Consider the following 27,993-nt stretch of genomic DNA (forward strand, 5'->3'; position numbering starts at 1 on the left):
TCTCTCACACACATAAGTTTAGATTAGACATAGGATAAGGGTATTAACAATCTCACCATACTATGCGTTCATTAATCCTCATCTGGAGCTCTGTGTTCAGTTCAGATTTTAACAGGTATACTAACTGAAGAATAATGGTGAGTCCAGAAGTGACCCTATGAGGACCAGCTGAAAGAACTAGAAAGGAGACCTCTCTAGACCCTTCGGTTATTACAAGTCCTTAGTAATTTGACTATTCTAAACAGATTGATTTTAATAGTTTTCAATAATTTAATAGCAAGTGCTTTCAGGCTCAGCCTATTTATTGGTATTCAGTTCTCTGATTTTTAAAAGGGAGGTTTCACTTTAAGCTAAACAAGAAAAAAATTTCTAAAAGCCATTTTGGAAAAAAGTTTGAATATTACATTGAAGCTACATAGAGCTACTGCTTCCAATCATCTGATCGCTTCCGATGGGTTGATAATGTTAGATACAACCTCTTTATCAGCAATGCACTAGCGTCCCACAGCACTATTTTCCATATTCAGCCAAACCTCTTTTTGCATAGATACATGTGTAAAAACAGAACATTCATAGAGAGGGCAGAGTGCCATCAAAGGTAATTATAGAGACAGTAAAGTTATTTTATGCCAGGAAAAATATAATGCTGGCTGTCTCATGGAGCTTCAGCACCTGATTTCAAAAGGATCATACCGATAGAAAATAAAATTTAGCATGGTGGACCGTTCTACAGGATATATTTGTAAGTATACGATTCCATAAAATAATTGATGACTACAATAATGTTGGCTCGATGTAAATGACTAGTGGATGTTTACTTTAACAGCAGGACCGCTGGAAGTGTTAGCTTTCTTCTAAGGGAAACAAACAAACTGCCAAACACATGTTTGCCTGGCCTAGGCTTTCTATAATTAAAAAATACTTATAGTCACACATGTATAAATGCAGGTTCTAAATTGGGCAGTAAAAGAAATATTACTGGCTTAGAGTAAGGGATACTCTCATTTTATGTGTTTTTTGGGTGGGATGTACATGTTTAGATGAAGATATTTAACAAAATCAGGTATCTCAGAATTGTTTGCTTCAAACATCATACGTTATCAAACAATTAGTTCCAACACTGGATTAGCTGTGCTGACTCCATGTATGGATTGTTGTAAGGTTTACATGAGATATCGTTAATTTTTATTTTACAGAATTTCTTCATTCCTTAATGTTATGCCTAACCACAACTACGCACAAATTACTTGCTTTTTGAAAAGCAAGAATTCTATGTACTGTGTCAAACAAAACCTCACCAAAATGTAAATTGCTCCAGGTTTTTCTAAATTCTATGGGATATTCTATATCATAAAATAAACACATTTAAATGCAGAGATTATATTGAACAGAATGAATTTATCACCCGTCAGGATAATAAAAACATTTAAATATGTGAAAAGGTGAAAATGAAGACAATTAATTTATTTTCGTATTGCTTTGAGAAAGATTTCATTTAAATGCTAGCTAAAGCTTGGATTGTTCTGGCATAATATATATCCAACTCAATTCATCACTAAAGCATTTATAAACCACTCTAAATATTAGATTATATAGATGAAGTGTATACTTTCTTTAAAATAATCAAGAGAAAACATTGGAGGCAAAATCATTTTGAAAACCTAATACTATGCTTAGAGTGTAAAAGACCATACTAGTTTTACCAAGAGGATATTGAAAATTTTTTAAAGATAAGAAAATTAATGTATATTGTTAACATAAGATAAACAAAAAAAATATTTAAAGAAAACCTAATGGAAAATACAAATGAAAAGTATAGGAATTTTTACAATATCAATGTATGAAATTAATAAAGTTCTAGATAAGGAGTTAAATAAAAAATAAGGATAACCATAATCTAGCACTTACATAGTGAAAAATTTATTTACTTAAAATATAAGCAAGGTATTTATAGAAATATTTTGCGAAATATGCATTCTCCAGGAAGCACACAATAATTTTTTGCTTTTGTTATTTATCTTATTTTTAGGTCAATGGAATTTTTCCACATACCATACTACTAACATGAGAAAAAAATGATTGTTGTTGATTTGAAGCTTGGTGAGTTTCTCCAATTTATTTATTTATTTTTTTTTTCCAACGTTTTTATTTATTTATGGGACAGACAGAGACAGAGCATGAACGGGGGAGGGGCAGAGAGAGAGGGAGACACAGAATCGGAAACAGGCTCCAGGCTCCGAGCCATCAGCCCAGAGCCTGACGCAGGGCTCGAACTCACGGACCGTGAGATCGTGACCTGGCTGAAGTCGGACGCTTAACCGACTGCGCCACCCAGGCGCCCCGAGTTTCTCCAATTTAAATCAATTCTATTTCATATCCATTTAGGTCATTCTTTCACAGAAACTCTCTTTTTGCCAAAATAGAATTTTAGTTCTATGGGATATTTGAGGATAATTTTTATTTTTACCAGTAAATGACAGTAAATTCTCTAATTCCAAGTAAGTTTATTAATTTACTTTTTTTTTTTTTGGAATTACCAAAATTATTTCTTCAAAGTTCTCAATTATAAATATGAAAAGGTTTCACCCTGTCACTCTAAATTTTGGTAGTAACAAACTGTAGATGCAGGTGTATTACTTAATGGTACATACTGTCGAAAGCAGGATTGCAGATATTTCTTTTTAAACCACTAGCTGTTCTTGGAAATTCTTTGTCTTCAGACTGAATTTTATTTTCTTCATTTTGTCAGACAAAATTCTTTTCTAACTTTAGAGGTATGAGAATTTTAATTTCTATTTCTTCATCTACTTTCCATCTTCCAAAATTAGTTTAAAAGATTTCGTTGTTTTTTGTCTCCCTGTTTAATCTCTATTCTTCTTCATGTTAAGTTAAAATTAACTACAATTTTAGCAGTGTTTTGGCTAAAAGAACCAATAAGCTCAAGGCGGCCAATCTGTTCTATTATCAGAAGCTGGGTAACCTGTTTGTGAATTTATCTCTTGGTTTCAAAGTAGAAGGCATTATGAGGATATGGAGAATGTTCTGTGGTATTTCAGCAAAGGAGTAGTGCACAGTGATAGCAAATCCACTAGTAATCAAAAGAGGGAGGTGCAGTGGACATTTGGTTTCTGAGATCTTAGAAGATGAGCAGTAAGTCTCCAGCAGGTGAGCAGGGACATGGTGCGCAGGGACTCCTATACTGGGACAGCCCCCAACAAACTCCAGCTCTTAATGGACTAGAAAACCAAAGAACTTTGTAAAACAAAACTGCTTTGTGATCTATTTATTTTATGCATAATACATCTCTTACATAATTCTGTCACTAAATATTTTATTTACTTTGGATGTTTTTATATCATTATATTCTATTGGTATTCTATAAGTTAATCAATTTGTGAATGACCTAGAATACTAAACAACATATAAACAACTACTTACACAGGATTATCAAATAGTATTTGAACATAACACTTCAGCGAATTTATAGTCTAATAGGAGTAGAAAAGTCAGAAATATAAATAACATTATTTTCATACATTTATATCACACTCTTTTTCCAAAGGTCACCCAACTAATGAGCGCCTGGGGCCAGAGAACCTCTGAATCAGACACGTAGCTGAATGCAGGGCTGCTACTGGTCTATTCAGAGCCTTTGTTGGAATTTTAAAAGATAGCCTTTCCACCACATGGATGAATGGATGAAGCCCCACATGGAGGCCCATAGCTTGACCTCTCCTCTCTGCCAGACCAGGCATCTCCATAGAGGAGAAATCTGCCTAATTGTGAGGGTTAGCTCTGCTGGTCTGTCTTCTCTGAGCTCCTCTGGCCAAACAAATCCTTCCCAGCCACCCTGTCGCTTCAACAGGACACACTTGCCCCAAAGTGTCTGCCCTGATGTAGCAGACCAGCTAGTTCTAAAGCTGGAACCCAGCTGCTAATATAATGTGCAAAAATTGAAATCTAGGAACACAGCAGCAAACAAATGAAAAGAAGGAAGAGTTGCAGGAAGTATGCTAACACATTGAAGAATGGATAAGGTTAGTTGGAAAACTTACAAGGTCTGAGCTGAAATTCAAAAAGAGGAAGGAATGCAGTCCAATAGATGTGTGTTTCCTGCGCATACAAAAGAGCTTAGGAAATATTTCCTGAGTGACAGAGTGCAAGAAGCTGAAAGAAGTTCAGATTAACTGGAACAGAAAGTTTTTGCATATAAGCATTTTTCTAATCTTTACAATTCCATTTTAGGGAAAAGGAAATTAAAAATCTAAAAGTTTACTTACTGTGTGCAAGGTCATACAGCTAATAAGACCCCGAACTCATGCACTTATTTGCCTCCAGAACCTAGAATTATTTTAATATACCCAGTCACCTGTCAGGAGCTGTGGGAACCCCCTAAACTCTAATGCATCTGGAAATCACTTTACCTTTGCCATGCTTCTGACCCCAGTGAGTGTTGAATACTAAGACAGTTCTATCTTTACCAAACAGTTCCATTAAAGCTTGTAAATAGACATGAATTGTACCTTTTCTTAATTTGTTTAAGTTTATTTATTTATTTTGAGTGAGAGACAGACAAGGAGTGCACACAAACAGGATAGGGGCAGAGAGAAAGAGAGAGAGAGAGAATCCCAAGCAGGCTCCACACCATCAGCACAGAGCCCAGTGCAGGGCTTGAACTCACAAACTTGAGAGTCGGTTGCTTAACTGACTGCACCACACAGGCACCCCTAGACATGAATTTAGTTACAGAAATCACTAATGTGCACACATAGCTCTAATACACCAAATGAAGAGACAAAAAGATATAAAAAATTGTTAAATGTAGTAGATAGGGAGAGGTCAATGCCGAGCAGAAGACGGTGATGACTAATTACCCTGACACAGGATGGAAGGAACTTCTTTACCATCCTCCTACTTAGAAGAAGAGAAGCAAATAGTCACTGGGTAACCTACATCATAGAAGTGATTACAGAGATGAAGAATCTTAATTTTCATTCAGGGCCCAATTATGGAAAAGATCAGTTATTAACAGCCAATGTAAGAGATTTCTTAGCCTCAATGATTTCAGTATTAATCATCTTCAGTCAGATTTATCTTTCTATAAAAAAAACTCTTGTTTTCAACACAGCTATTATTTACAGACCTCAGTGAATTATTACTACAACAAAATAGAGCTCAACATTTAAGGCTATCCAGAATCTAACTGCACACACAGATATATCCTTATAATCAACGCTCTTTTTTGCTTGAACTAGTTTGAATCTATATTTGCAATCAAAAGAGTCCCAACTTTGTTTTTGTTTTTTTCCTGTAGATCTACTTAGCTACCTTGTCCCTTGTTCCTCCTTACGGTAGAGAGACCCATACAGAAAATGAAGTCCATCAACCCACAACACCCATAAATTCCTATCCCCAAAACTGCAAATATACTTAGATCTATGCCCACTCCAATGACGAGAAAACAGTAATTTCTTCCTCTAGTTCTTTAATGTCCTCAATCTGAATTTAACGCCCACAGTCTGAATTCTGGTTCCTTTTTTTTCCTTTTTCAGAAACCTGAAAATCTATTGATTTTCCTCCTTTCGGCTGTCTGCAACTTTTTTCCACGGACACCATTTGCCAATCTCAGGGCATGTCAGCCACATTGCAGACTTTATAAACTATACTCCTAGAGATGTGCAGGCCAGAATGGCCAAACAGCATAGTCCTGCTTCTCTGTCTCTGTTATAATACTCGGTCAGTGGCTTTCATCAGAAGGAAAGGAAGAAAGGGAGAGAGGGAGGGAAAAAGGAAGGGATGGAGGGAGGGAGAAGGAGAGAGAGGAAGTATAAGTAGCCCTATATTTGTCCAGGTCTCCATTTCCTCTTGCTTTTTCTCCCCTCTTGCTGCTGCCCTCCCTGTTCTGCCAAAAGCCTTCTCACCAAGGTTCTTGATAACCTTCTTGTTAGCAAATCGATGGATAGTTTTCAGTCCTTTGTTCTCTTTATCTCTTCCAAGCTCTTAACACTCAATTGGCCAGTCTTTGCTTTTTGATAACTCATTCTTTGGTGTCTTGGTACCACATTACCCTGATTATCCTCCTACAGGCTCCCTTTTTCAGTCTGTCTCTGAGTCACCTGTCTTGGGAAATCTGTTTTTCTCAGTACATACTCTCTTCTTGGGCCACCTTGTTTTTTCTTTTGGCTTCTATGTGTTTTATAAAAACTACCACCTCTACCTTGAGGTCAAATCTTTCACCTGAACTTGTTTCCTTTCTTTCTCCCACCTTCCATATCCAGTACATCAAGTTCTGGTAGTTCCTCCTCTACCCCATCTAAAATCTATCCTCTTCCCTCTATCTCTACTGCCACCTTCCTAATTTAAGCCTATAATATCCTCACCTGCACTCCTGCAGGCACCCCTTAACTAGTCTTCTGGATTCCGCCTCTGCACCATTACAATCAATTCTACTCACAGAACCAATTTCAAATGTTAACTTGTCAAATATTTTAAAACCTTCAATGATTTTCCAGTGTCTTACTATGAAACTGATCGTGTGTATGACCTAACATGCCCAGCTTCTGCCTATCTTCCAACTTTATCTCTCATCACTTTCTTGTGGCAACAAGCATTTTTGAATGTGATTATTGGTCCAGTCTTAACTCTCTAGCCTTTTCCCTCCACTTTCTCCCTGCCAAATTCTATATTCAAGTAACGACTACATTCATTTCCTCAATTAGGACATAACCCATTGCCCAAGCTTCCCCATCCCCTCCACTCAGCACATTCCTGCACATCCTGTAGGTTCCAGCTCAGCTATTAGTTTACTGGAATGTCATCTCTAACCACCACCAAGGCTGGTTAGCTGCTCCTCCTGTGTGTACTCATGGGCTCCTGGACTTCCTGTCTCAAAGTCCCCATCACATGGATTTTAAGTGCTTGCTAGTGAGGACAGGAAGAGGAAAAGGCAGGATCTTTGCACATAATAAATGTTCAGCAGATGTTTCGAAGGAGTCAATAAAGATTGATATAAGAACTCACTGTTATCCTTAATAATTCATTGTATGTAAGTGTGCATATGTTTAGCAAAATATTTCCAGCTCTCATTATAAATTGTAGATTTAATTACTCTTAAATTTTTGAGTTGTTTTTCAAAGTCCCAAGTTGAAAACCTTCTATGACATACATTGTTATATAAAGCCTGGGCTGAGTACAGGCTGAGTATTGGGCTGAGTACCTGAATTTTAAAGCCAAGGTCACACTGCTGAGAGTGGGGAAAACCAGGTAAGCAACCCCCCTCTCAGAATTCACCCCTAAGGAGGCTTGTTTTTTTTTTTTTAGCCTTTTACACTATTTTATGTGGCTAATGACAAAAAAAAAGCAAATTCTTATTTAATAGATTGAGAGCTCTTTCTAAAACTAAGAATTATCCAAAAAAGGGAAGATGTGGGAGTTGACTTTGTTGTTAGTGGGCCCTAAATGGGAAGCTCTTTCTCAGTGAGCTGCATTTTTTTAAACACCATTATGATGAATAAGTGGCCCAGATGGGTTCTAAAGTCACAACTCTAAGAACCTATATTCCTAAAAAATATTTATGAGATGAGTCTTTTTGTTCTCCTCTCTTCTCTCTGCCCCCGCCAGTGACTGTATTCCATTAATTTCAAAAACCCATGCTTATTTTTTCATGATTTATAATTTTGGGTATTCCTGAGACATTGACTCTAGCATATAATTATTTTAAATGACTAAATTATACTAAGTATATTTCTGTATTGCTTTAGAAAAATGAGCAGGCGGACTTGTTGGATTTGCAAGCCTTGCAGAGATGAATCTCAGAGGCTCCCGTCAAAGTAAGTAGCATTTAAATTCTATGGCCACCATAATGCATATTTACCACATGATAAATAGGTGTACATTTACTCAACTGCTAATTTAATATATTTTGTTCAGAATGTAGAATTTGCATTTACACACGAGTAATTCCACCAGAAGAGCAATCATGTATTACACTAAGGTTTCATTTTCATTAGTTATGGTTTACACTTGAGAACTAAGCAAGTTTAATGTTTCTACTGTGTCTATTATGAATAAATACTGAGACTTTTTCTAACATTTTATATTGTTTATGTTAAAATGAGATTCTTTATCCAAAATATTTTTTTCATGATTCAAACCCTCCATCTACAAAGTGCCAGAAACCTCATGTCCAGTTGGAAGAAGTGAGACTGGGGAGGTAACCAAATGCTTACCAAGCTCCTGAGGCTCTTGGATTTTTTGCCAAAAGAAAAAATGTAGCTATTTGGATGGGAACGGTGACTGTTGAAATAAAAAGCAGAATGCCTCAGGAGGGTAACAAACCATTTGATTGGAGTTTCCACCTCAGGGTTCCCAGGAGTTTAACCAGAGTGCCTAACTTTAGTCCACGTGGAATACTCTGGAATACTCAGTCGTAGCCACATCTCCCTTGCTAGGTCAGAGCTCCTGGCATGCATGCTCCACCCCCTAGTACCTAAATGTCCAAAAACACTTAAAAGCATTTGTGTGAGGTGGGGAGGAGGCTGCAGTGGTAGGTGGAAGAGACAATAAGGCCCAAAGCTCAGCATTTTAAACAACCAGGTGAAACTACTACACTAAACAGGCACGTGCAAAGAGGAAGATGAAACAGGTTAATTTGGGAATAGCTTCCTTCTCTTCTGCTGGTGACTCCCATCGAGTATCACCATCTGGGCTCACATGTCTTTCTACTTGCCTTGCAGACCCCCCACCCCCATCAGGGAAGGGAGAGACCAAGGAAAGAGAATTCACATTCCTGGCAAGCTGGTAGATAACAGTCACTTGCTAGGTGCTTTACTTTCACGAACTACTTTAATTTTCCAGATAGATAGCTTTGAGAAATAGATATTATCCCCATTTTATAGATAATAAAGCAGGGGCTCAAAGATTTGAGGTAAAACCAAAATTTATTAAATGCAGCACTGGAATTAGAATTTAGGACTGTCAGATTCCAAACACTCTCCATTCTTGTTTCCATAATGACATGAGGTCTCAGAATACTCCCCTGTTTTTTATTAGGAAATCCAGGTAGGTGAGGAGACAGAGGTGTTTAGAATTATTAGCATACAGACAGCTGAATAGCCATGGGACAGCATGAAGTTTGTGAGATGCTCAGAAAAAATTACAAGCCAGATGGGATTAAGCCAAAACCAAATTTCATTTTCACAGTTTTTTAAGTTTATTTATTTTGACAGAGAGAGAGCACATGGGAGAAGCAGAGAGAGAGAGGGAGGGAGAGAGAGAGAGAGAGAGAGAGAGAGAGAGAGAATCCCAAGTAGCCTCCACACTAGGATAGTGCAGAGCCTGATGGAGGCTCGAACTCATGAACCATGAGATCATGACCTAAACCAAAATTAAGAGTTGGTCACTTAACCAACTGAGCCACCCAGGCACCCCTCATTGCATAATTTTAACACCAACCATAACCATTCCAATCATGGTCTATCTCCCTAAATCTCATGAATCTTAGAGGCAGAAGAATTCTCTAGCCAACAAAGTACCAACACTTTATTTTAAGCTAAGCCAAGACAATGATGGCCTCTTCACTCATGTTGTAGATTTTATTTTTTCCTATATAATGAGAATGGGTGGGACAGAGAGGCATGCCACATACCTTACCTAGCACTTACCATTTTACTGGATGGAAGAGGTTACCTGAGGTTACTGTTTTTAAAGTTCTTAATAACAGAAAAGAACAGTGAGTCAGATACCATTTCATGGAAATGTTTTTTTTTTTTTTTTAAGCAATCTTTACAGCAGTATACTGTTAAGCCTCAGTGCTGATGCACATAGTCCATCTAAAACTGGCAAGAGCCATCTGAATTTGCAGAAAACAAAAGATACTTGACCTTTTTAAGATCTTGATATTTCTCCATGTTCTAGGTCATTTTTTAACCTCTTTAACTAATCTTCCTTCATTGTGTTAAGTACCTACTAATGCTGATGGCTGTTCCCTCAAAACCAATTATTGAGCAAACTATACCAAAAGTAGCCAATGGACAGGGTTTGCTTGTATCTAGAGCTATCTGATTATATGATGTTATTGAAAACTGGAAAATTAAGAATGAACCATTGTAAACTGAAACAATCATAAACTGAATGGCAGTGAACACAATGATTATTTTAAAGGAGAGAAAATAAAATGATTTATATGTAAGAATACATAGTCACTTGCCAATTCACCTCACAAAGCCCAGAAAAAATGAACAGAAATGAAGCTTCAAACCCGTATCTTTCACAGATATTTTTGAAATTGTAAATGGTTTCTTATACTGTTTATTTACATATTATTCGCAGTACTAAAAATTCAAACCTTCAACACGTAAAAAAAATTATAGCAAATAAGAGAGAAAATACCTACATCAAGTAGATATAGAGTTAATAACTTTATTCCATGAATGCATGCAAAGAAGCTTTGTGGATGAATCCAAGATGTGAAGAGTCTAAATGGCAAACACATTGCTGGTGACAGCAGCACACAATACAAACCCAAATGCAATTTGGCAACTTACACCAAGAACCTTAAAAATGTGCATTTTTGACCCACTTTAATTCTACTTCTGTGAATTCCCTCAACAATTACCTTATTTGATCATAGCAAGCCTTAATCACAAGTTTTTATGCTAAAAAGTGAGAAATAATCAAAATGCTCATTGAGAATATGTAAACTATAGAATGCTCCCTTGTGGAATACTCAACACTCCTCGGTGACTAGCAGTGATTATAAATCTATAATTATAAGTTATAACCTAATAAGTGGTTATTAAGACAATTGTGATGACATATAAAAACTTATTAAAAATAATATATACATATATATGTACACACTCACAAAGTATACACACACACAAACACACATGCAGAGTATGGCTACTTCTTGGTTCAAACACACTAACACACACATAACAAAAACACTAAAAAGAAATAAAAAATATTAATAGTAGTAATTCAGGAATAGGTAAATTACAGGACTAAGGGTGCTATAGATCATTATCTTGTAAAAATTTATCATATTTTCAAATTTACATTACTTTCATAATTTTGTTTAATTTTAACAATTTAGAAAGTAAAAATAAAATGTAAAAGATCACAGAAAGATAAATTTCCTTTTAAAATCACATACAAATATGGGGCGCCTGGGTGGCTCAGTCGGTTAAGCATCTGACTTCAGCTCAGGTCACGATCTCAGAGTTCGTGGGTTAGATCTCAGAGTTCGTGGGGTTAGCCCCACGTTGGGCTCTGTGCTGACAGCTCAGAGCCTGGAGCCTTCTTGGGATTCTGTGTCTCCCTCTCTCTCTCTACCCTTCCCCCACTCATGCTCTGTCTCTCAAAAATAAATAGACATTAAAAAATTTAAAAAAACGCATACAAATACAGTATAGCTATATTGTGGCATTATTTTCAGGATCATATATTTCTATTTAATTCAGCAAAACCTTGAGAATATTTTGATGCAATGAGCACCTTTTGTTTCTTTTCAAAGCATTACTTTGGAGGAAGTGTTACAGTGGGCCCAGTCTTTTGAAAAGTTGATGGCTACGAAATGTGAGTATGATGTATATGTTGGAATAAACAGTTTCATTCCTAAGAGAAAAAAGTGGCCCTAGGTGATGAACGTATGCAGCTCTTCTCACAGCCTTCAGAATGGCAGCTGCCCCAGTCACAAAAAGAAAACCTGAAAATAGTTTGTCGTGTCAACCACTATTATTTTCTTTGCTGTTAATTAAAACAAGATTAGTCACTGTGAATATTTAGTCTTCACAAGTGTATGTGTAAAATCCCTTGGAAAATATGTCTAAATCGTAACACATACTGAAATATACTGTCTTATCATAGCCTTCTAAAGTTAGAATTTTAGAAAACTCAAAAATTTGCTGCTCTTAGTGCCTTCAAAAGTAAGAATAAATTTTGAGTCTTGATGTTCTAAAACTCCTCAGAGTTAGTTTTCAACTTTATCAGTGTCTGATTTCAGTGGGACTTTATATAAGTCTACATATAGTTGTGTATAAGTATCAACATTCAGATGGTATAAATGAAAGCTAACAACAATGGATATTAGGGAGACAGAGTCATAGGCTCAATGCAAGAAATGAGAAGCATTTGTATTCATGGGAGCAGTCAACTGTATCTGGGTACAAAATTGGGAAGTTGTAGAAAATGATAAATATCAGAAGACAGGTACAGGAAAAAATATTGTAAGTACTCAAAGAAAATTCTTTTTTTTTTTAAATGTTTATTTTTCTTTGAGAGAGAGACCGAGTGCTAATGGGGATGGGGCAGAGAGAGAAGGAGACAAGGAATCTAAAGCAGGCTCCAGGCTCCAAGCTGTCAGCACAGAGCCCGATGCGGGGCTCAAACCCACAAACCGTGAGATCATGACCCAAGCCGAAGTCAGACACTCAACTGACTGAGCCACCCAGGCGCCCCATCAAAGAAAATTCTCTTGTTTGCTGAATTTGATATTTTTTAATGGAGTTTGTTCCCATCAAATGGTTGCTAATTTTTGCCTACACATCTCTTTTTATTTGAGATTCCTTATTAGCCTCTGTATGAATATTTCATCTGTTTATACCTATTGACTATGGAAGGGGACTTAGCTATGCTACTTGATGGTTCAATTGATGAGATATGCAGGTGGTAACTCTGGGTAAAGTACTTCCTGTTACTCCTGGCGGTGACCATGCTTCTGGGGCACTTCCTGCTCTCTCTGCACAAGGGCCCCTCTTGATATGGAGACAACTATCACTGTCTGACCCAGAGGGCAATTAGGGGAGATGTAGACCCCTGGCTCCTCCTACAGGAACACCTTCATCAGATATTCTGGCAATTACTTCATGGCCCCTCCATAGCACCTGCAGACTTGGATCACTACCTGAACTCCCACCTATCATAACAGGCCTTTCCAATAAGCATTTGAGACCATGATTTACTTGTGAACCCTGCCTTTTACTTTTCAAGTATTCCTCATAGTTTGTGATCCAAGTTGCCAACATGTGAATTTTTAAAAATATATTTTTTGCAGGGTGCCTGGATGGCTCAGTAGGTTAAGCTTTGGACTTTGGGTCAGGTCATGATCTCGCGGTTTTTGAGTTCGAGCCCTGCATTGGGCTCTGTGCTGACAGCTCAGAGCCTGGAGTCTGCTTCAGATTCTGTGTCTCCCTCTCTCTCTGCTCCTCCCCTGCCCTCTCGCTCTCTCTCTCTCAAAAATAAATAAACATTATATATATATACATATACGTATGTGTGTGTATATATATATATGTCAATTTTAGAACAATGGGATGAGAGGAAGAGACAAAGGCATATGTTTAGTCAGCTATATTGATTGATCCACTGCTAAAGAATTTGGATTTCAGTCTCAACTCCCGGTAATTCCTGTTTTGCCATATCGCAGGTTAATCTCTCTCTTGAAGTAACAAATTCTCCACCTGTAACATGAGAGTAATATCACCCATGTTTTCAGCATTATTGTTCAGGTTAGACATAAAACACCTAGCTTAATGGCTGAGCAGATTAGGCACACAATAATTGGTAGTTCTTTTTATTAGTAACAAGGTGCATGTCTCTGAATACCATTCCTTTTTCTCTGAGGCTTACCAAAAGTTCAAAATCCCTAACTTGGCATTCAAGATTCTCTACACCCAAACTCAGTGCACTTTTCATGATTTAGCCACAGCTCTGCCCCTTCACATAACACACCTGTCGGCCAGGGTGACCGTTGTTCCGTTGGCTACACCGGCAACACACCTGTTCCAGGCTTCCCCTGCTAAGTCCTGTCTAGTCTGTTATCCACACATCTTGGGTAGTAAAATTCAACTTCCACCTTTTCCATGAAACTTCTTAGAAATACTTGCCTTCTCTCTTCCATTAGTATCATTATTTATTCTTCTTCTTAGTACAGCTATTTGGTGTATTGGGTTTTTTTCTGCACTTTCTCAGTAGATCTTAAATTCCCTGAGAGCACAGATCAAGACGCATTCACCTTTCATCTCCCGTCCCAGAGACTAAAAATAATGTGCTTTGTATCTAATGGGTATCCAATAAGTGTTCAATGGGTAAATACAAGACAAATACTAATAAGAAAATATCAAAATGTATTAGGCCACATTATGTAAAAGTTTCTGTGCCAGTCCTGGAGCCCTCATAGACAAAGTAAATAAAGTTAATTGTTCGGTAATGATCTCAAAGGAGAGCCTAGCTAGAACTAGCTACTTCGACATCTAGTGTCATGAAAATAAGCAAAGTTTACAGAAAAGATGAGGACAGGAAGATAGCATACTGTTTTTTGTAAAAACCAGCAAAAGCAGGATAAGAATCTTAAGAGCAATCTAATTACTGTGAAATTCATGTAAAAATTTAATAATCACATAATAAAAAAGATGATAAAACAATTCATTCTATGGACCATCCAATCAGAAAGATAAAACTAAAAAAACAGACATTAAATGCCAGAAAATAAAGTGTGTTTACATTAACCAAGGACACTGGTAAAATGTGTTCTCTAGCTAAGATATGTAGATGCCTCTTTTTACATAGATTAAAAGACTGTTTCTAAGAACATGTAGTCAGAAACCCACTTAGGAAGGAAATGTATTAAGTGTAGTCCCAATAGATGAACAGGAATTGGTTTAACCCATGTTTGCTGGACAGTCATTAAGTAATAGTCATCACAACATTGAATTAAATCAACTTCTTCATGGGGAGAGAGGATCCAAGAAAAGCATCAGTTTAGGGCAGAACCCTGGTAAAATTAAGACCTTAGTTAGAAATTAAGAACTCTAGGGGCCCCTGGGTGGCTCAGTCTGTTAAGCGTCCGACTTCAGCTCAGGCCATGATCTCGCGGTCCGTGAGCCCGAGCCCCGCGTCGGGCTCTGTGCTGACAGCTCAGAGCCTGGAGCCTGTTTCAGATTCTGTGTCTCCCTCTCTCTGACCCTCCCCCGTTCATGCTCTGTTTCTCTCTGTCTCAAAAATAAATAAACGTTAAAAAAAAAAGTTAAAAAAAAAGAAATTAAGAACTCTAGTAGTCTAGATATTGTTTAATGATACATTAATTGGCAAACAAGTTAATTTTTTAAAAACAGTACGTGTGCTCAATATCCATTTAGTAAATCTTAAGCACTTAGGTACCAGGCAATGTGCTTGAAAAAAAACAAAATTCCCTGTGCCCATCTACCACATGAAATAACACAGAAAAAAAGGTAGATTTTTTTTTTTTTTTTTTTTTTTTTTTTTACCAAAGACTGAAAATCTCCCAGAAGAGAACAGGGAAGCCTGCTATTTATAGCACTTTGGGGTAAAGTAGAAAATGGTGATGGAAACAACTTCTAGGAACAGCCCGAATGGCATTTTAAAGGCAAGGCAAATACATATTTTTTTAAATTTTTTTAATTTTATTTTTTTAATTTACATCCGAATTAGTTAGCATATATACACACTTTTTAAAAATAATGGCCTTTGGCAAATTTTTCACTAAAGACTGATTGTCAGGGTTTGGTTTGGTTTTTGGTTTTTGGTTTTTGTTTCCAGAGTAAAAGTGGTTTTATGAAGCTATATCTTTCCCTTGAAGAGTCTATTGTTACATTCAACAAGCAGAAGGAAGCTCTAAATCCAGAAAGAAAAACATACACCCACCTTTCTTTGACATAAAATTACTTGCAAGGTCCAGTTAGGACAGCCTCATAGAAGACCAGCATCTAAAATACGTACGACTTGTGATAGTAAAATGTGTGCTTATGAAGTGCCCTATGTAAAAGGCTGAGAATCTTGAGGGCTCAAAAAACTGCCAAGAGCAAACTGCTTTGAGTTTTAGCATACGTTACGGAGTGTGATCTCTGAGCAATTAAGTATTTATTGAGTTCCTACTATGTATGACAGAAGGACAGTGGAAGTGCTTTCTTTTTTTTATTATTTAAATTTTTTTAAATGTTCATTTATTTTGAGTGAGAGAAAGAGAGAGACAGAGCATGAGTGGGGTAGGGGGAGAGAGAGAGGGGGAGACACAGAATCTGAAGCAGGCTCCAGGCCTTGAGCTATCAGCACAGAGCCCAATGTGGGGCTTGAACCCAAGAGCTTTAAGATCATGACCTGCACCAAAGTAGCCACTTAACCGATTGAGCCACCCAGGCACCCTGGGAAGTGCTTTCATGAAGGCACAGATAAGGATAGATAAAATATATGTGCACCATATATTTGTGAATCACTGTAACAAAGGGAGACTAGAAATACAGGTCACCTAGCACAAACCTACTATGTATGGGCTAAAAGGTGAAGATAGATGAGAAGGAATGGCAGGTCTTTGGGAAAAGCTTCTCACAAGAGGCAAATTTGAGCTGGAACTTGATTCAGACTGTTGTAAAATGATGAGGAGGTGTGACTGGCAGTATGTTAAAGATAGTCAACTATTTTAGAAGTAAGTCCAATATAGATAAAAGCTTCTTTGAAGGAAGAGATACAGTACGTAGGATTCCTCAGGATTTAGTGTAAAAAAAAAAAATGGTCTTATTAAAAAATCTCCATAATGAATTAAGCAGAAATTTCCAAGTCTACAGATGATAAAAAGTCCTCCAAGTTTCCAAACACCCAAGTTTTTAGGAAGGAGTTACATTATTTGCAAATGGACATAAAAGTAGTAAGTTATTTAATGGGTCAGAAAAAAAATTTGTCAGACCTGTTGACAAAAGTATCTGAGAATCACAAAATTTGTTTTCTTAAATTATATTGACCCAAAATAGACACTGTGCCTCAAACATCATCAGAATGTTGGGCATCACCAAGATGAAAAATAGAAAGAAAATCCTGTGAATATATCTGCTAACTAAACCTAGTAGAAATCTGTAGTTCTGATGGCTAAATCTGGTAGAACTAGAAAAGATACAGAAATATGCTTTTGCAATGACAAGGGGACCGACAATCACCTAAAACCCAATGGCTCTACAAACTGGAAAGGGTCAAGAGTGAAAAATAATCAAATCAAAATTTTGACTAATCAGTTTTCCTTTTAATTAAAATGACAAAAAATGGTACCAGAAAAAACAACACATATGCATATCTGCTAAACCTCAAAAGGTGAAGGTAGAGGTTGCTCATTGATATTTGAGTAAACTATGTTTAATATAAATTAAAAGAAATCACTAAAACTGCAACTAACTTCTTTGGATGATTCATTCAATGCTTCCAAGTGTCTGGCAATCCTACCAAGCGCTGAGACAGAGGTGAAAAAGACCTGTAAGGTCATTGTGCTCAGCTCATGTGCTCCCTCTAGAGGGAGGAGATAGACAAACAAGCAAATAAATTAATGAAAACATTCATTCCAGTAAGTGCTAAATGCTCTGAACAAAATAAAAACCAAGTGGTATAACAAAGAAAGGCAAGTATGAGAGGGTAGTTCAATTGGATAATTAGAGGAGAACTGTCAGGAGGCACAAAATTTGAGCCAATTGCTGAATGATGAGAAGTATCATCAAGCTGATGAGCAGTCAGGCTGGGATCTGGGGGGCACAGTGGCCCACACAAAGGAAAGCCATATTCAAAAGACCCTGAGATGTGACTGAGGTTAGTGTCTTCAAATAACTAAAGAAGTTCAACATGACAAGAGTATAGAGCCTTATTGGCCACATGAGTGGCTTTAAACTGAAGAATAACAAGAGTCAATGTATCCTCCGGTTCTCTTCTGAAAAAAAGAGGCAGAAAGACCAGTTGGAAGGCTATTGAAATAAACCACATAAGACCAGAAGTCAGTGGGGAAGACAAAGCCAAGAGTACTTAATATATAAACTCTAATCAAAGCCATGGGACTATGAGATTACTTAGCAGGAGAGTTCGGAGAGAGGAGAGGAGAGATCCAGAGATGGAGCTTAGGTGGACACTAATATTTCTAAATCCAGAGAAGAGGAAGAGTCAGCAAAGGAAATGGAAAAAGATCATCAGGTGAGTTAAGGGTGACCAAAACAGTACATCATCATGAAAGGCCAAAAAGAGCATGTTTCAGGAAGGGAGCTGTGAACTGTGGTCAGAGACTGCTGAGAAGTCAGGTAATATGATGAAAGAGCAGTGACCATTGGATATGGCAATATGAAAGCCAATGGTGCCTTGGGAGGAACAGTTGCAGAGGCATGGGGATGGCTAGGACAAGAGGAAGCAAGGCCGAGGATATAGGGCATTATTTACATAAGTTTTGAGATGAAGGTCAACAGAGAAAAGAGTAGCAGCTAGAAAGAGTCATGAGGTCAATATTGGAAATATAGGCAACAGACCTTGTTGATTTTATTTGGGAAATACAGCAGCATCATTGTGGATGATGGCAACCATCAGAGAGGAAGAAAGTGATGACGGGGAAGACAGTGGAGACAATTTTAAGAGCAACAGAGAAATGCAAAGCCATGGAGAAAGCATAATTAGGTAGAAGACAAAAAAGAACTGTTTGGACATTGTTTTCCTATCAGAAAGAAAGTTAGAAAGGACATGTATCAGTAGAGGTAGGTCGGTTGATTTGGTAGAGAGAAAATGAGGGAATCTCTGCGTGAATAAATCAGTGTTCTCAGTGAAGACTGAGGCAAGGTCATCAGCAGAGAGCTGAGGAGAGATGTGCTGGGACCTTAAAAAGAAAGAAGAGGGGCGCCTGGGTGGCTCAGTCGGTTGAGCGTCCGACTTCAGCTCAGGTCATGATCTCACAGTCTGTGAGATCGAGCCCTGCATCGGGCTCTGTGCTGACAGCTCAGAGCCTGGAGCCTGCTTCAGATTCTGTCTCCCTCTCTCTGCCCCTCCCCTTCTCATGCTCTGTCTCTCTGTCTCAAAAATAAATAAAAACATTTAAAAAAAATTAAAAAAAAGACGATATGAAATAGCTTCTGGAGAGTTAAAGAACCAATTTAAAAATTGTAGCTATATAAGTTGTCTCTCACGTGAGTTTACTGTATAGATGGAGTGCTCAGAATAACTTTAATTAGCAGACAAACTTAGTATTCACAGTACAATCAATGGTATAGTACCATGAGCAACATAGATAGATGTGTTCTTGAGAGATATTTTATCTATAAACCAAGATACCATGGAATGGTGGTAGGATGACTGGGTCATGTTGAGTGCCCACTTAAAATCTGCAGAGATGATTTGAAGTGCGAAAGCCCAGTTACATATTTTTCTACGGCCTCTTCAGTTTGCTCCAGACCAGACATAGAGTTCAGCCATTCTAAATAAGCAGGTGTTCTGACTCACAGAGTTGGCATCACTATTAATTTTGGTCAAAATCAACCTTCAGTGTATGGTGTACTTTCCTCCCTTTCTCAGTTATCACAACCACCTGCCAACAGCCTTGGAAACGCCAGGTTGGATACTATGGGATTATTTTACTGCTAAAGGCAATGAAGACTTCTCTGATTTACACTGGCCGGTGCATCCTCATCCTGACACAAAGCAGGCATTAGAAGCTACTAATGGATATTGCTGTCCCATCACGTACATCCTGATCTCTAAGGCAGAGCCCCTCCTTCAGCTCACTTCCTCTGTGACAGATTCTGTACTGCTCACTGTGCATCGACAGCCTCCTACACTATCATTTATTCTACCCTCTGCTAACCACTGCTGTTGCCATGGCTCCCGTCAGCAGCCCTCACATTCCCTGCATGGCCAGGCCACAGCCCCTTCCCTCGGTGCTGTTTCTCTTCTCTAACTTCTCATGCACTTGTTCACCTTGCAGGAAGAAAAACAAAACAACAAAACCTGGCCTTTTATAGACACCACTGTTCAATTAGTGCATGTTTGTCTCCCTGTCCAAAAAAAAAAAAAAAAGTAACAACATGCCAGGTATAATCCTCTGGTCCTTGGTGCTTCCTGGATGCTAACAATTAGGGCACGCTTCTTCACTTTTCAAAACGTACGGAGATTCACTTGAAAACATAGAAGCACGAGGAATCTGAAAGCCTGAACTGACAAACCTTTTTTAGTCAGTACCTGCTGTCCATCAGGCAGTGCATAGGCACTGGGCATAGGAAGGTGGAACTGGGGTCCTAGTTATCAAAGTGTTTGCCTGTGAGTAGGAGAGTAATCAAAGTAAATCAGTAGATACAACACACTGTGGTATAGGGTGAGAGGGAACTATCATTAAAATAACTGCAGACTGGGTGCTATTTGTCAACTGACAGGAAGCACTTACCTAGTTGGGGAGGAGGAGGTTGTTCCAGAGAAATTTTTCCAGAAACAGATATTTAACCTGAGTCTTAGATCCTAGTACAAAGACTACCACACAGGAGGGAACTGCATATACAACAGCGTGGGGGTCGCACACTGCTTGGCCAGGAGCAAGGCTCAAACAAAGACTGTTTCCAGAAGTGACAAGGGAAGAGGATAGAGGTAGGGAGCACTGTATCCTAATGGGCCCTGTAGCTACTGCCAAAGTCTGGCTTTTTTTTTTTAATTAGGGCAATGGGAAAAGGTTGAAAGGTTATAAATAAAGGGTTGTGGCCAGATATTTGCCTTAGAGATTTTTCTCTGATAAAAGTGGAAAACAGATTGAAAGCAGGTCAGGTAGATGAACTGAGGCTTTTTTCAGATTAGGTGGCTTACAAATATTTCTCAAAAATCATTAAAAAATAATCTGTAAAAAGAGAACAGAAGATAACATAATAAATATAACAGATAGCTTCTTTAATATACAAAGAAGTCTGAAAAATTCCAAAAAGACTAACAATGCAAAAAAAAAAAATTTCCAAAAGATTTGAAATTCAGTAGGAAAGAAAAAATGTTTAGGCATTAATATTTTAAAAGTGCAAACTAAACAGTTACCAGTCACTGGTTTTACCCCATCAGATTGGAAAGGATGGAGTAAGCAGACACTTTCACACTGTTGTTAGTAATGAGAACTAATGAAATCTTTCTAAAAGCAATTTTACAATAGATATCAAGAGTTTCCAAAAACATTACATCCAATAATCTAGGAATTCAACTCTTTTAACTTCATTATAATAAAATTATTACTGATGCAAAGATTTACACACCAAATATTCAATGTAAAATAATTTATAACAAAAAATGGGAAACAATATAAATATTCAACAATAGTAGGGTAACCTAATATAATACAGAGTTGTCTTGCAATGGACTACTATGTGACCCTTGAAAATAAAAAGGAGAAAATGTTTCTGGGGCACATTTCTGGGCAGCTCAGTCGGTTAAGCATCCGACTTCGGCTCAGGTCATGATCTCAGGGTTCATGGGTTCAAGCTCCGCGACTGGATCTGTGTTGACAGCTCAGAGCCTGGAGCCTGCTTCAGATTCTGTGTCTCCCCCTCTCTCTGCCCCTCCCCCACTCTCACACGCGCTCGCTCTCTCTCAAAAATAAATATTAAAAAAAATGTTATGGGGCGCCTGGGTGGCGCAGTCGGTTAGGCGTCCGACTTCAGCCAGGTCACGATCTTGCGGTCCGTGAGTTCGAGCCCCGCGTCAGGCTCTGGGCTGATGGCTCGGAGCCTGGAGCCTGTTTCGGATTCTGTGTCTCCCTCTCTCTCTGCCCCTCCCCCGTTCATGCTCTGTCTCTCTCTGTCCCAAAAAATAAATAAAAAACGTTGAAAAAAAAAATTAAAAAAAAAATGTTATAAAAACTGTTTCTACATATTAAGTATGAATGAGTGACACAGAATTGCTTTCACATTATAATGCCAGTAATTTGCATGTGTATCTGTGTTTGTATAGACAAATGAATTCTAGTTAGATAGAAAGTTAAACATTAGCAAAGGACTGAAAGAATAAAGAAAATATATCAAATCGTCAACAATCATTATTATCTTTTTTAGAGGTTCTCTGTATTTAAAAACGACTTATAGTACTTTAAGTTACATTTATAAGAGAGAAAAATCATAAAGGACTAATATCACAGAAGCGAAACTAGAGAAACTCAATAAAGCAGATTTACTTTCAAACTTCAGGAAGAAGCTAGTACAGTTATAGAATTTATTATCCCAAGTGGTACAGATTGAAAATAAACTAGATGTAAAATCGTTTTAGGCACATTTCTGATGAAAGACTGCTGCATAGCACGATTTTAGGATCTATTTCATGGTGTAAGCTTTTTCCCCTTGCAGAAAACAATCCTGGAACAGATGGGCCACTGCTCTGACTCAGCCAAGAGGAATGCCACGTTTCCCTTCCACATCAAGAAACTGACATGTGTCACCTTGTGTGTCATAGAAAATACTAATTTCCATGACTGGTTTAAAAAAAAAAAAAAAAAAAACAAGCTACAGAGTCCCAAAAGCATCACTCTCATTCTTAAGGGAAAAGCATACACTATGTATGACATAAACCTACTTTTTCCATCCTCTCAACTTAATGAGCAATTCTGTTGTTTATCTTTATTCACTCTGTGCCAACAGAGTCACCGTCTCTTTAATGCTCAGGAAGGAGAATCATTTACAACTTCAGAATGGGCTACTTTGGGCTACATGGCCTAATTTAGAAAAGGCTTTTCTACCTTTAAATTCACTTGTTGTATGAGTCATTAGAAGTTCTAAATTGAGTAATTCAGTTCCAACTTTAATAATTACTCAGATTCCTGGAACACCGTTATACAAATGCGCTTTCAGCTGCTTGCCTTGGTTAACTTATAAAAATTCTGTAAAACACACCAGCCATGTGAGTTTACTTAATCTACACACCAGAATGTTACGTGAAATATCAGATAAGTTCAAATGGTCCACGTCTGCTTTCAGGTCCAGGTCAGGTTATGATGCAGTAAAACACGACATTAAAATCCCACTAATTTATTTATAAGAAACATTCATTTCTTGTTTGTGCCACACAGTGACTGAGTTCAGCTCCACCTCCATTCTATGTCTTCATTCTGGCCTTCAGGCAAAAGAAGCAGGTCTTTTCCAGAATGTACTCTTTGCATGACCGTTTGAAAGCTCAACAGCAGGCCACCTGCCTGAAACTTCTGCTTAAAGCCTTTTGCTTACACCTGCGTATGGCAATTTGCATGTATTTCATTGGGTAAAACAAATCCAATGGGCAGGGCCGATATAAATGGGACATAAAAGTATAATCCTCCTATGAGAATGGCAGGGAGTAACTAAGATCAATACTACAATCTACCATATTATCAAATATCTATATAAAATACAAATTGCAAAACATGGATGGCCTCATTAGCAAAGGACTTGAGTATATGGAGAATTGTTGAATCATTTGGCCAGCCCGAAAAGATCCTTCCTCCACTTGCAATCAGGAGAGAAATTAGAGAAGGCCATACAGATGCCGGCAGGTTCTGAAATGAGAATCTCTAAATATTTTACTATACATTTAAGCTAAACATAAACACAAATTCAGAATACTATAACACAGACTCTAATATTGGTTTCCAAGTCATCTCCCTAGTCCCCACTCACCCATGCACTCACCCATCCGAGTACCTGGCACCTATCATTCCAGGATCTACAGATTTTATCTGGTATCTCATTTTTTCCCTGTTCCATAGCTCATTTCTTTATTTTAGGACTTATTTTCTGTCCCTAATGAGGTACGCACTCAAAATTCTACTAAGTACAAAGTACTAAGTACAATATCCAGACTTTAAGCCAGCTTTAAGTCTGGCTTGTTAAGCCAGAAATACCTTTCTGTTTTGATTTGTTTTTTGTTGTCGTTGTTGTTGTTGTTTTGTTTTGTTTGTTTTTGGTTTGCCTTTCCATTCAGCTGTTTCTCCAACAGGAGCTCCAACTGCTACAGGTATTGGTTCTGACCTCAGCTTTGTGTCTGTGATGAGACAAGGCACATCTTAAAGTTAGTTTGGTGTGAAAATAAACTTCTTGTTTGAAATCTAAGATAAAATATATTCCCCCATTGGGTAGAAGTATCTAATCCATATTACTTCCTATGTTACAGTTTTATACACGCTCTACCCCCATTTCATCTGTCCTCTCAACTCAAGTGATGTTCCTTTCAAACCCTTTCCCACTCAATGTCATGGAGGCTTCACTTACATGATAATAATGAGACATGCTCTAATTTTGTGTATTACTAAAATGGCACACTTCTTGCAGATTACCAGTTTTTCCCAACCCTAATCCTCCTTAGAAGGGATCTGCCTCTATTTGAGTTTATCTCTTGAATAAAAATATCTTAATTGTTATCTTTATTTTTGTATTACTGCCAACAGAGCCAAGTAGAAGCCAAGGAGTCAAGGCTTTCTAGTGCTAGAAAATTCAATCCAATCTCTTACGTGAAGATCCAGGAAAATCTGATTTTACATTGCTATTCCATCTGATTACCATTATTTCTTATAACAGTCAATAATACTGATAAAATATTTTTAATCAAAATTCTATATTTGGTCACATATTCAATGTGCCTACACACACATTTCTCTTACTGTCAATTAAAAGCTATGTCATTTCATCATTTAGAAATTCAATTTCTCAGATATGCCAAGAGACATCCTAGTCACCAATGAAGTTCTGAGAGTGTTCATCTTCGATACTGAGAGTACTTGGTCCTCCCAAAGATTCATATTAATGTGTCAGATTTGTGAGAGCTTGTCTAACCCTCTTCTTCAAACACTAGCTCCTACAAAATAGAGCCTCAATCAGAAAAGCTCCTTCCACATGCATGTCATTAGCCACTCAGTCCAGAAATGCAGTTTAAGACAAAAACTAAGAATAAACATCTCTGGCATCAAATGTCATTTGATGACTGTGCTGCACATACCCATTGTCCTGCTCTTGATTTTGAGATAGTTTCCAACGCCCCATCTGAATTCCATTCTTTGCCTGGTCCTTCATTTCTAGTTTGAAACATAATGTATGAATATAAAGTTGAACTTTTCATCCATCTGTGTTCTCCTGCTCAGATTGGATATTGAGAAACACCCCAGGATGTACAACTTGATCAATTTATTGCTCCTACATGACTTGGGTATTTTTCTTTCAACCTTGACCTGCCTGTTGAGATTCTAAACCTTGCTCTGACCCTCCAGTTTGGCTTTGAGGGCTTAGATTTTTTTGTTTCAGTTTCATGATCAGAGCTCTGTCCACTGATGCAACTTAAGTCTTCTTTCTGGGTCCTTGTGACCTCTTCTATCCTAGACCTACCCACATCAGTAGACATTCTCCTGAGTGACTCAGAATAAAAGAACGAAGGGGTAACCACACCACTGACTGGCATTGTCAAAACATGCTTCAGATTTATAGATCTAAGGTGTGATGTGTGTGTGTGTGTGTGCATTTGTGTGTGTCATTATATAATACTCACTTGTTAAATAATTTGGAGCTTTGATTTAAACTTTAGTTTTAATCTGCATTAAATGTTGTTCAGATTTTTTGATGATTTGACCCCCCAAAATAAACTAATTTCTCCATTACTTTTAGATGGTCCAGTAGTCTATGCAGCATACTTAAAAATGGAGCACAGTGATGAGAATATTAAATTCTGGATGGCATGTGAAACCTATAAGAAAATTGCCTCACGATGGAGCAGAATTTCTAGGGCAAAAAAGCTTTATAAGATTTACATCCGGCCACAGTCCCCTAGAGAGGTAACTACATGACATTGATGGCTAATGGAAATCAGTACATCCCGGGGAAGGACGCTAAAATCTGTCAAGCACACATATGCACCAGGCACTTTATATCCAGTACCTCCTATTATGCTACAAAATCAGTATTGTTAACCTTATTTTACAGATAAGAAGCCTGAGAATCTGAGAAACTACCTTGTTCAGTGTCACATATCAGTTAAGTGAAAGTTAGGATTCAAAGTTAGGCCTGTCTGGCTCCAGAGCCTCTTGTCATTAAATTATCTTAATTCCTTGGAAAGTTTCTTTTTTAAAAAAAGAAGTCCTTGTAAAAAGAATTGACTTTGCTAGAAGGAACTACAGATACCATAAATGGGCGTGTTGACAAGCCCAGTAGTGTTGGGAAGAGTATGCACCACGGCACCAAAGCTCACTGCTCACCTCAGTTCCAAACCGGCAAATCCAGCAAACATTCACACTGACGCCACCGCCGGTCACTTACAACTGCCTGAAGAAATAACGCCATGAGCAAATGACGCGCTAAGACCCCTTCTGGTAGAGAGAGAATAAGGAATGAAAACTCTTGTCAAGGAGATAAGGGTAGGCTATGATATATGAGATTCCTATCACGCAGACAGTCCTAAATTATCATCTTGTTCCTCAAAACTCTTGTCTGGAAATCACTTGGTTTATTGAAATAACCACTTCTCTCCTTTATTTCTCCACTTCTCTTCACTCTCTTCCCATTTCACGGCATATTCAGTGAACAACATTCATGACTACTAAGATAAACTTTAAAATAGTACCGACTTCCCTTTTCCTTAAAAGAGATATTCATCTCATAAACTTCCTTGTTTGTAGACTCCACTAACAGACCACTTGCATCTCCTTAAGTAAGCAATGGTTACTGAGATTTCCCTGGTCTTGGGCTTTTTTGTTTTGTCTTGTTTTTTCAAACTGGGATATGGAGGTGGGTGTTTAGTTTTAAAAAAAAAAAGCAAAGTTTGTCTCTTATAAGTCGTTTTAGATACCTATGAAACTTGAGACAAAATTACCCTATTCCACTAAGGGAAAAAAAAAAAAAGGAGAGTGGGGAATAAATTAAACCTTTCCATTATAGTTTCTGTCTTCAATTATACCTACTTATGCTGTATGTGTAATTTCACTTTTCAGATTAACATTGACAGTTCAACAAGAGAGACTATCATCAGGAATATTCAAGAACCCACTCAAACGTGTTTTGAAGAGGCTCAAAAGATAGTGTATATGCACATGGAAAGGGACTCGTATCCCAGGTTTCTAAAGTCAGAAATGTACCAGAACCTTTTGAAGACTATTCAGCCCAACAATTCCTAACTAATACTCAAAAGTGTAAATTGAAGATGGTGTATTGAAAGTACTGGCTTTGTTTTTTTAATTCACACACACACACACACACACACACACACACACACACAATCAGAAGTAGAATAGGAATGAAATAGAAAAAAAAAACTATAAATTAATTTCTTTTAATTCTCAAAAAAAAAAAAGCAACACAGATCCCCAAAGGGATGGGGTCCAGAACAGTTACAATATGAATAACATAATTTATGGCATGCCTATGTAGCTCAGTTAACATATGAGGAGAAGGAAGGTCTTCGTTACACCAATATTAGAAAGTTTTTACTGTAGTAGTCAACAAATGGATGTTTTCTTATTAATAAAATTTTGCTCGCATAATGCATAGACCAGTTCTTTAGAAATTGTAGCGATATGAGTTGTCTCTGGCATGAGTGCACTCCATAGATGGAGTGTTTGTATTAACTAATCAGTAGACAAACTTGGTATTTGAAGACAGTCAATGGTATAATATTATGAGCAATATAAAAAGATGTGTTCTTGAGAGATATTTTATCCGTAAAATTTTTCTACTATTATACTCAAACTAAATGTAATATATAACAAATATCTTCTACATGTGAAAAAATCATGGTGATTGTAAGCTATTAAGAACGTATAAAATACTTCATTTATTCTTATATTGATATAAAAGTAGAAAATTTGGTTCCTATATTTCAAGAATTGTCCTCACAATGTGAATTTATAATGGTCCTGGTAATCAATAAATCCAAATATAATCTAAAAACTTTTAAATCTGTGCCTCTTTTAAAGACACGATGAAGTTATTTTTATAGCAAAAGACTGTTTCTTATCTATCCTGTCATAGCAACTTCTTAGAATTTGTCAGAAGATAACAGAGGAAAGAACTCATATCAATTTCACTTGTTTTGTTTAGCATATAGCATAGCATATAAATTTTCCATACAGATGGATAAATATTCTGTGTTGTTTTTTTTTTAACATTTATTTATTTTTGAGACAGAGACAGAGCATGAACGGGGGAGGGTGAGAGAGAGAGAGGGAGGCACAGAATCTGAAACAGGCTCCAGGCTCTGAGCTGTCAGCACAGAGCCCGACGCGGG

At 37.5% G+C, this 27,993-nt stretch overlaps 1 protein-coding gene and 1 long non-coding RNA gene across 3 annotated transcripts in view; one reads left to right on the plus strand and one right to left on the minus strand.

The window, feature by feature from the left end:
• LOC147572488 (uncharacterized) overlaps positions 1-27,993 on the minus strand; it is a 378,016-nt gene that overhangs the window by 261,084 nt on the left and 88,939 nt on the right. The window lies entirely within an intron of this gene.
• RGS13 (regulator of G protein signaling 13) lies at positions 505-27,664 on the plus strand. 2 transcript variants are annotated; one of them, XM_025927857.2, is made up of 7 exons: positions 505-742; positions 2,030-2,100; positions 5,553-5,736; positions 7,761-7,829; positions 11,516-11,577; positions 25,383-25,549; positions 26,702-27,664. In XM_025927857.2, the coding sequence occupies exons 3-7, from the start codon at positions 5,675-5,677 to the stop codon at positions 26,882-26,884; spliced, it is 543 nt and encodes a 180-aa protein (XP_025783642.1). In that variant the 5' UTR covers positions 505-742; positions 2,030-2,100; positions 5,553-5,674; the 3' UTR covers positions 26,885-27,664. The 2 variants fall into 2 exon arrangements, with proteins under 2 accessions (XP_025783642.1, XP_086550946.1); XM_086694820.1 differs by lacking the exon at positions 5,553-5,736 and having other exon boundaries at positions 526-742.

The sequence above is a fragment of the Puma concolor genome, chromosome E4 (genome assembly GCF_028749965.1).
Source record: "Puma concolor isolate L17-30 chromosome E4, mPumCon1.1.hap2, whole genome shotgun sequence".
Lineage (NCBI taxonomy): Eukaryota > Metazoa > Chordata > Mammalia > Carnivora > Felidae > Puma > Puma concolor.

What these genes read in the sequence shown, in the direction of transcription:
- RGS13 (XM_025927857.2), top strand. Translation starts at nt 5,675, where the DNA reads ATGTGCAGGCCAGAATGGCCAAACAGCATAGTCCTGCTTCTCTGTCTC. An exon ending in TGTCTCTGTTATAATACTCG is followed by an intron (nt 5,737 to 7,760) that starts GTCAGTGGCTTT and finishes GTATTGCTTTAG; the next exon opens with AAAAATGAGCAGGCGGACTT. An exon ending in AAAGTTGATGGCTACGAAAT is followed by an intron (nt 11,578 to 25,382) that starts GTGAGTATGATG and finishes CATTACTTTTAG; the next exon opens with ATGGTCCAGTAGTCTATGCA.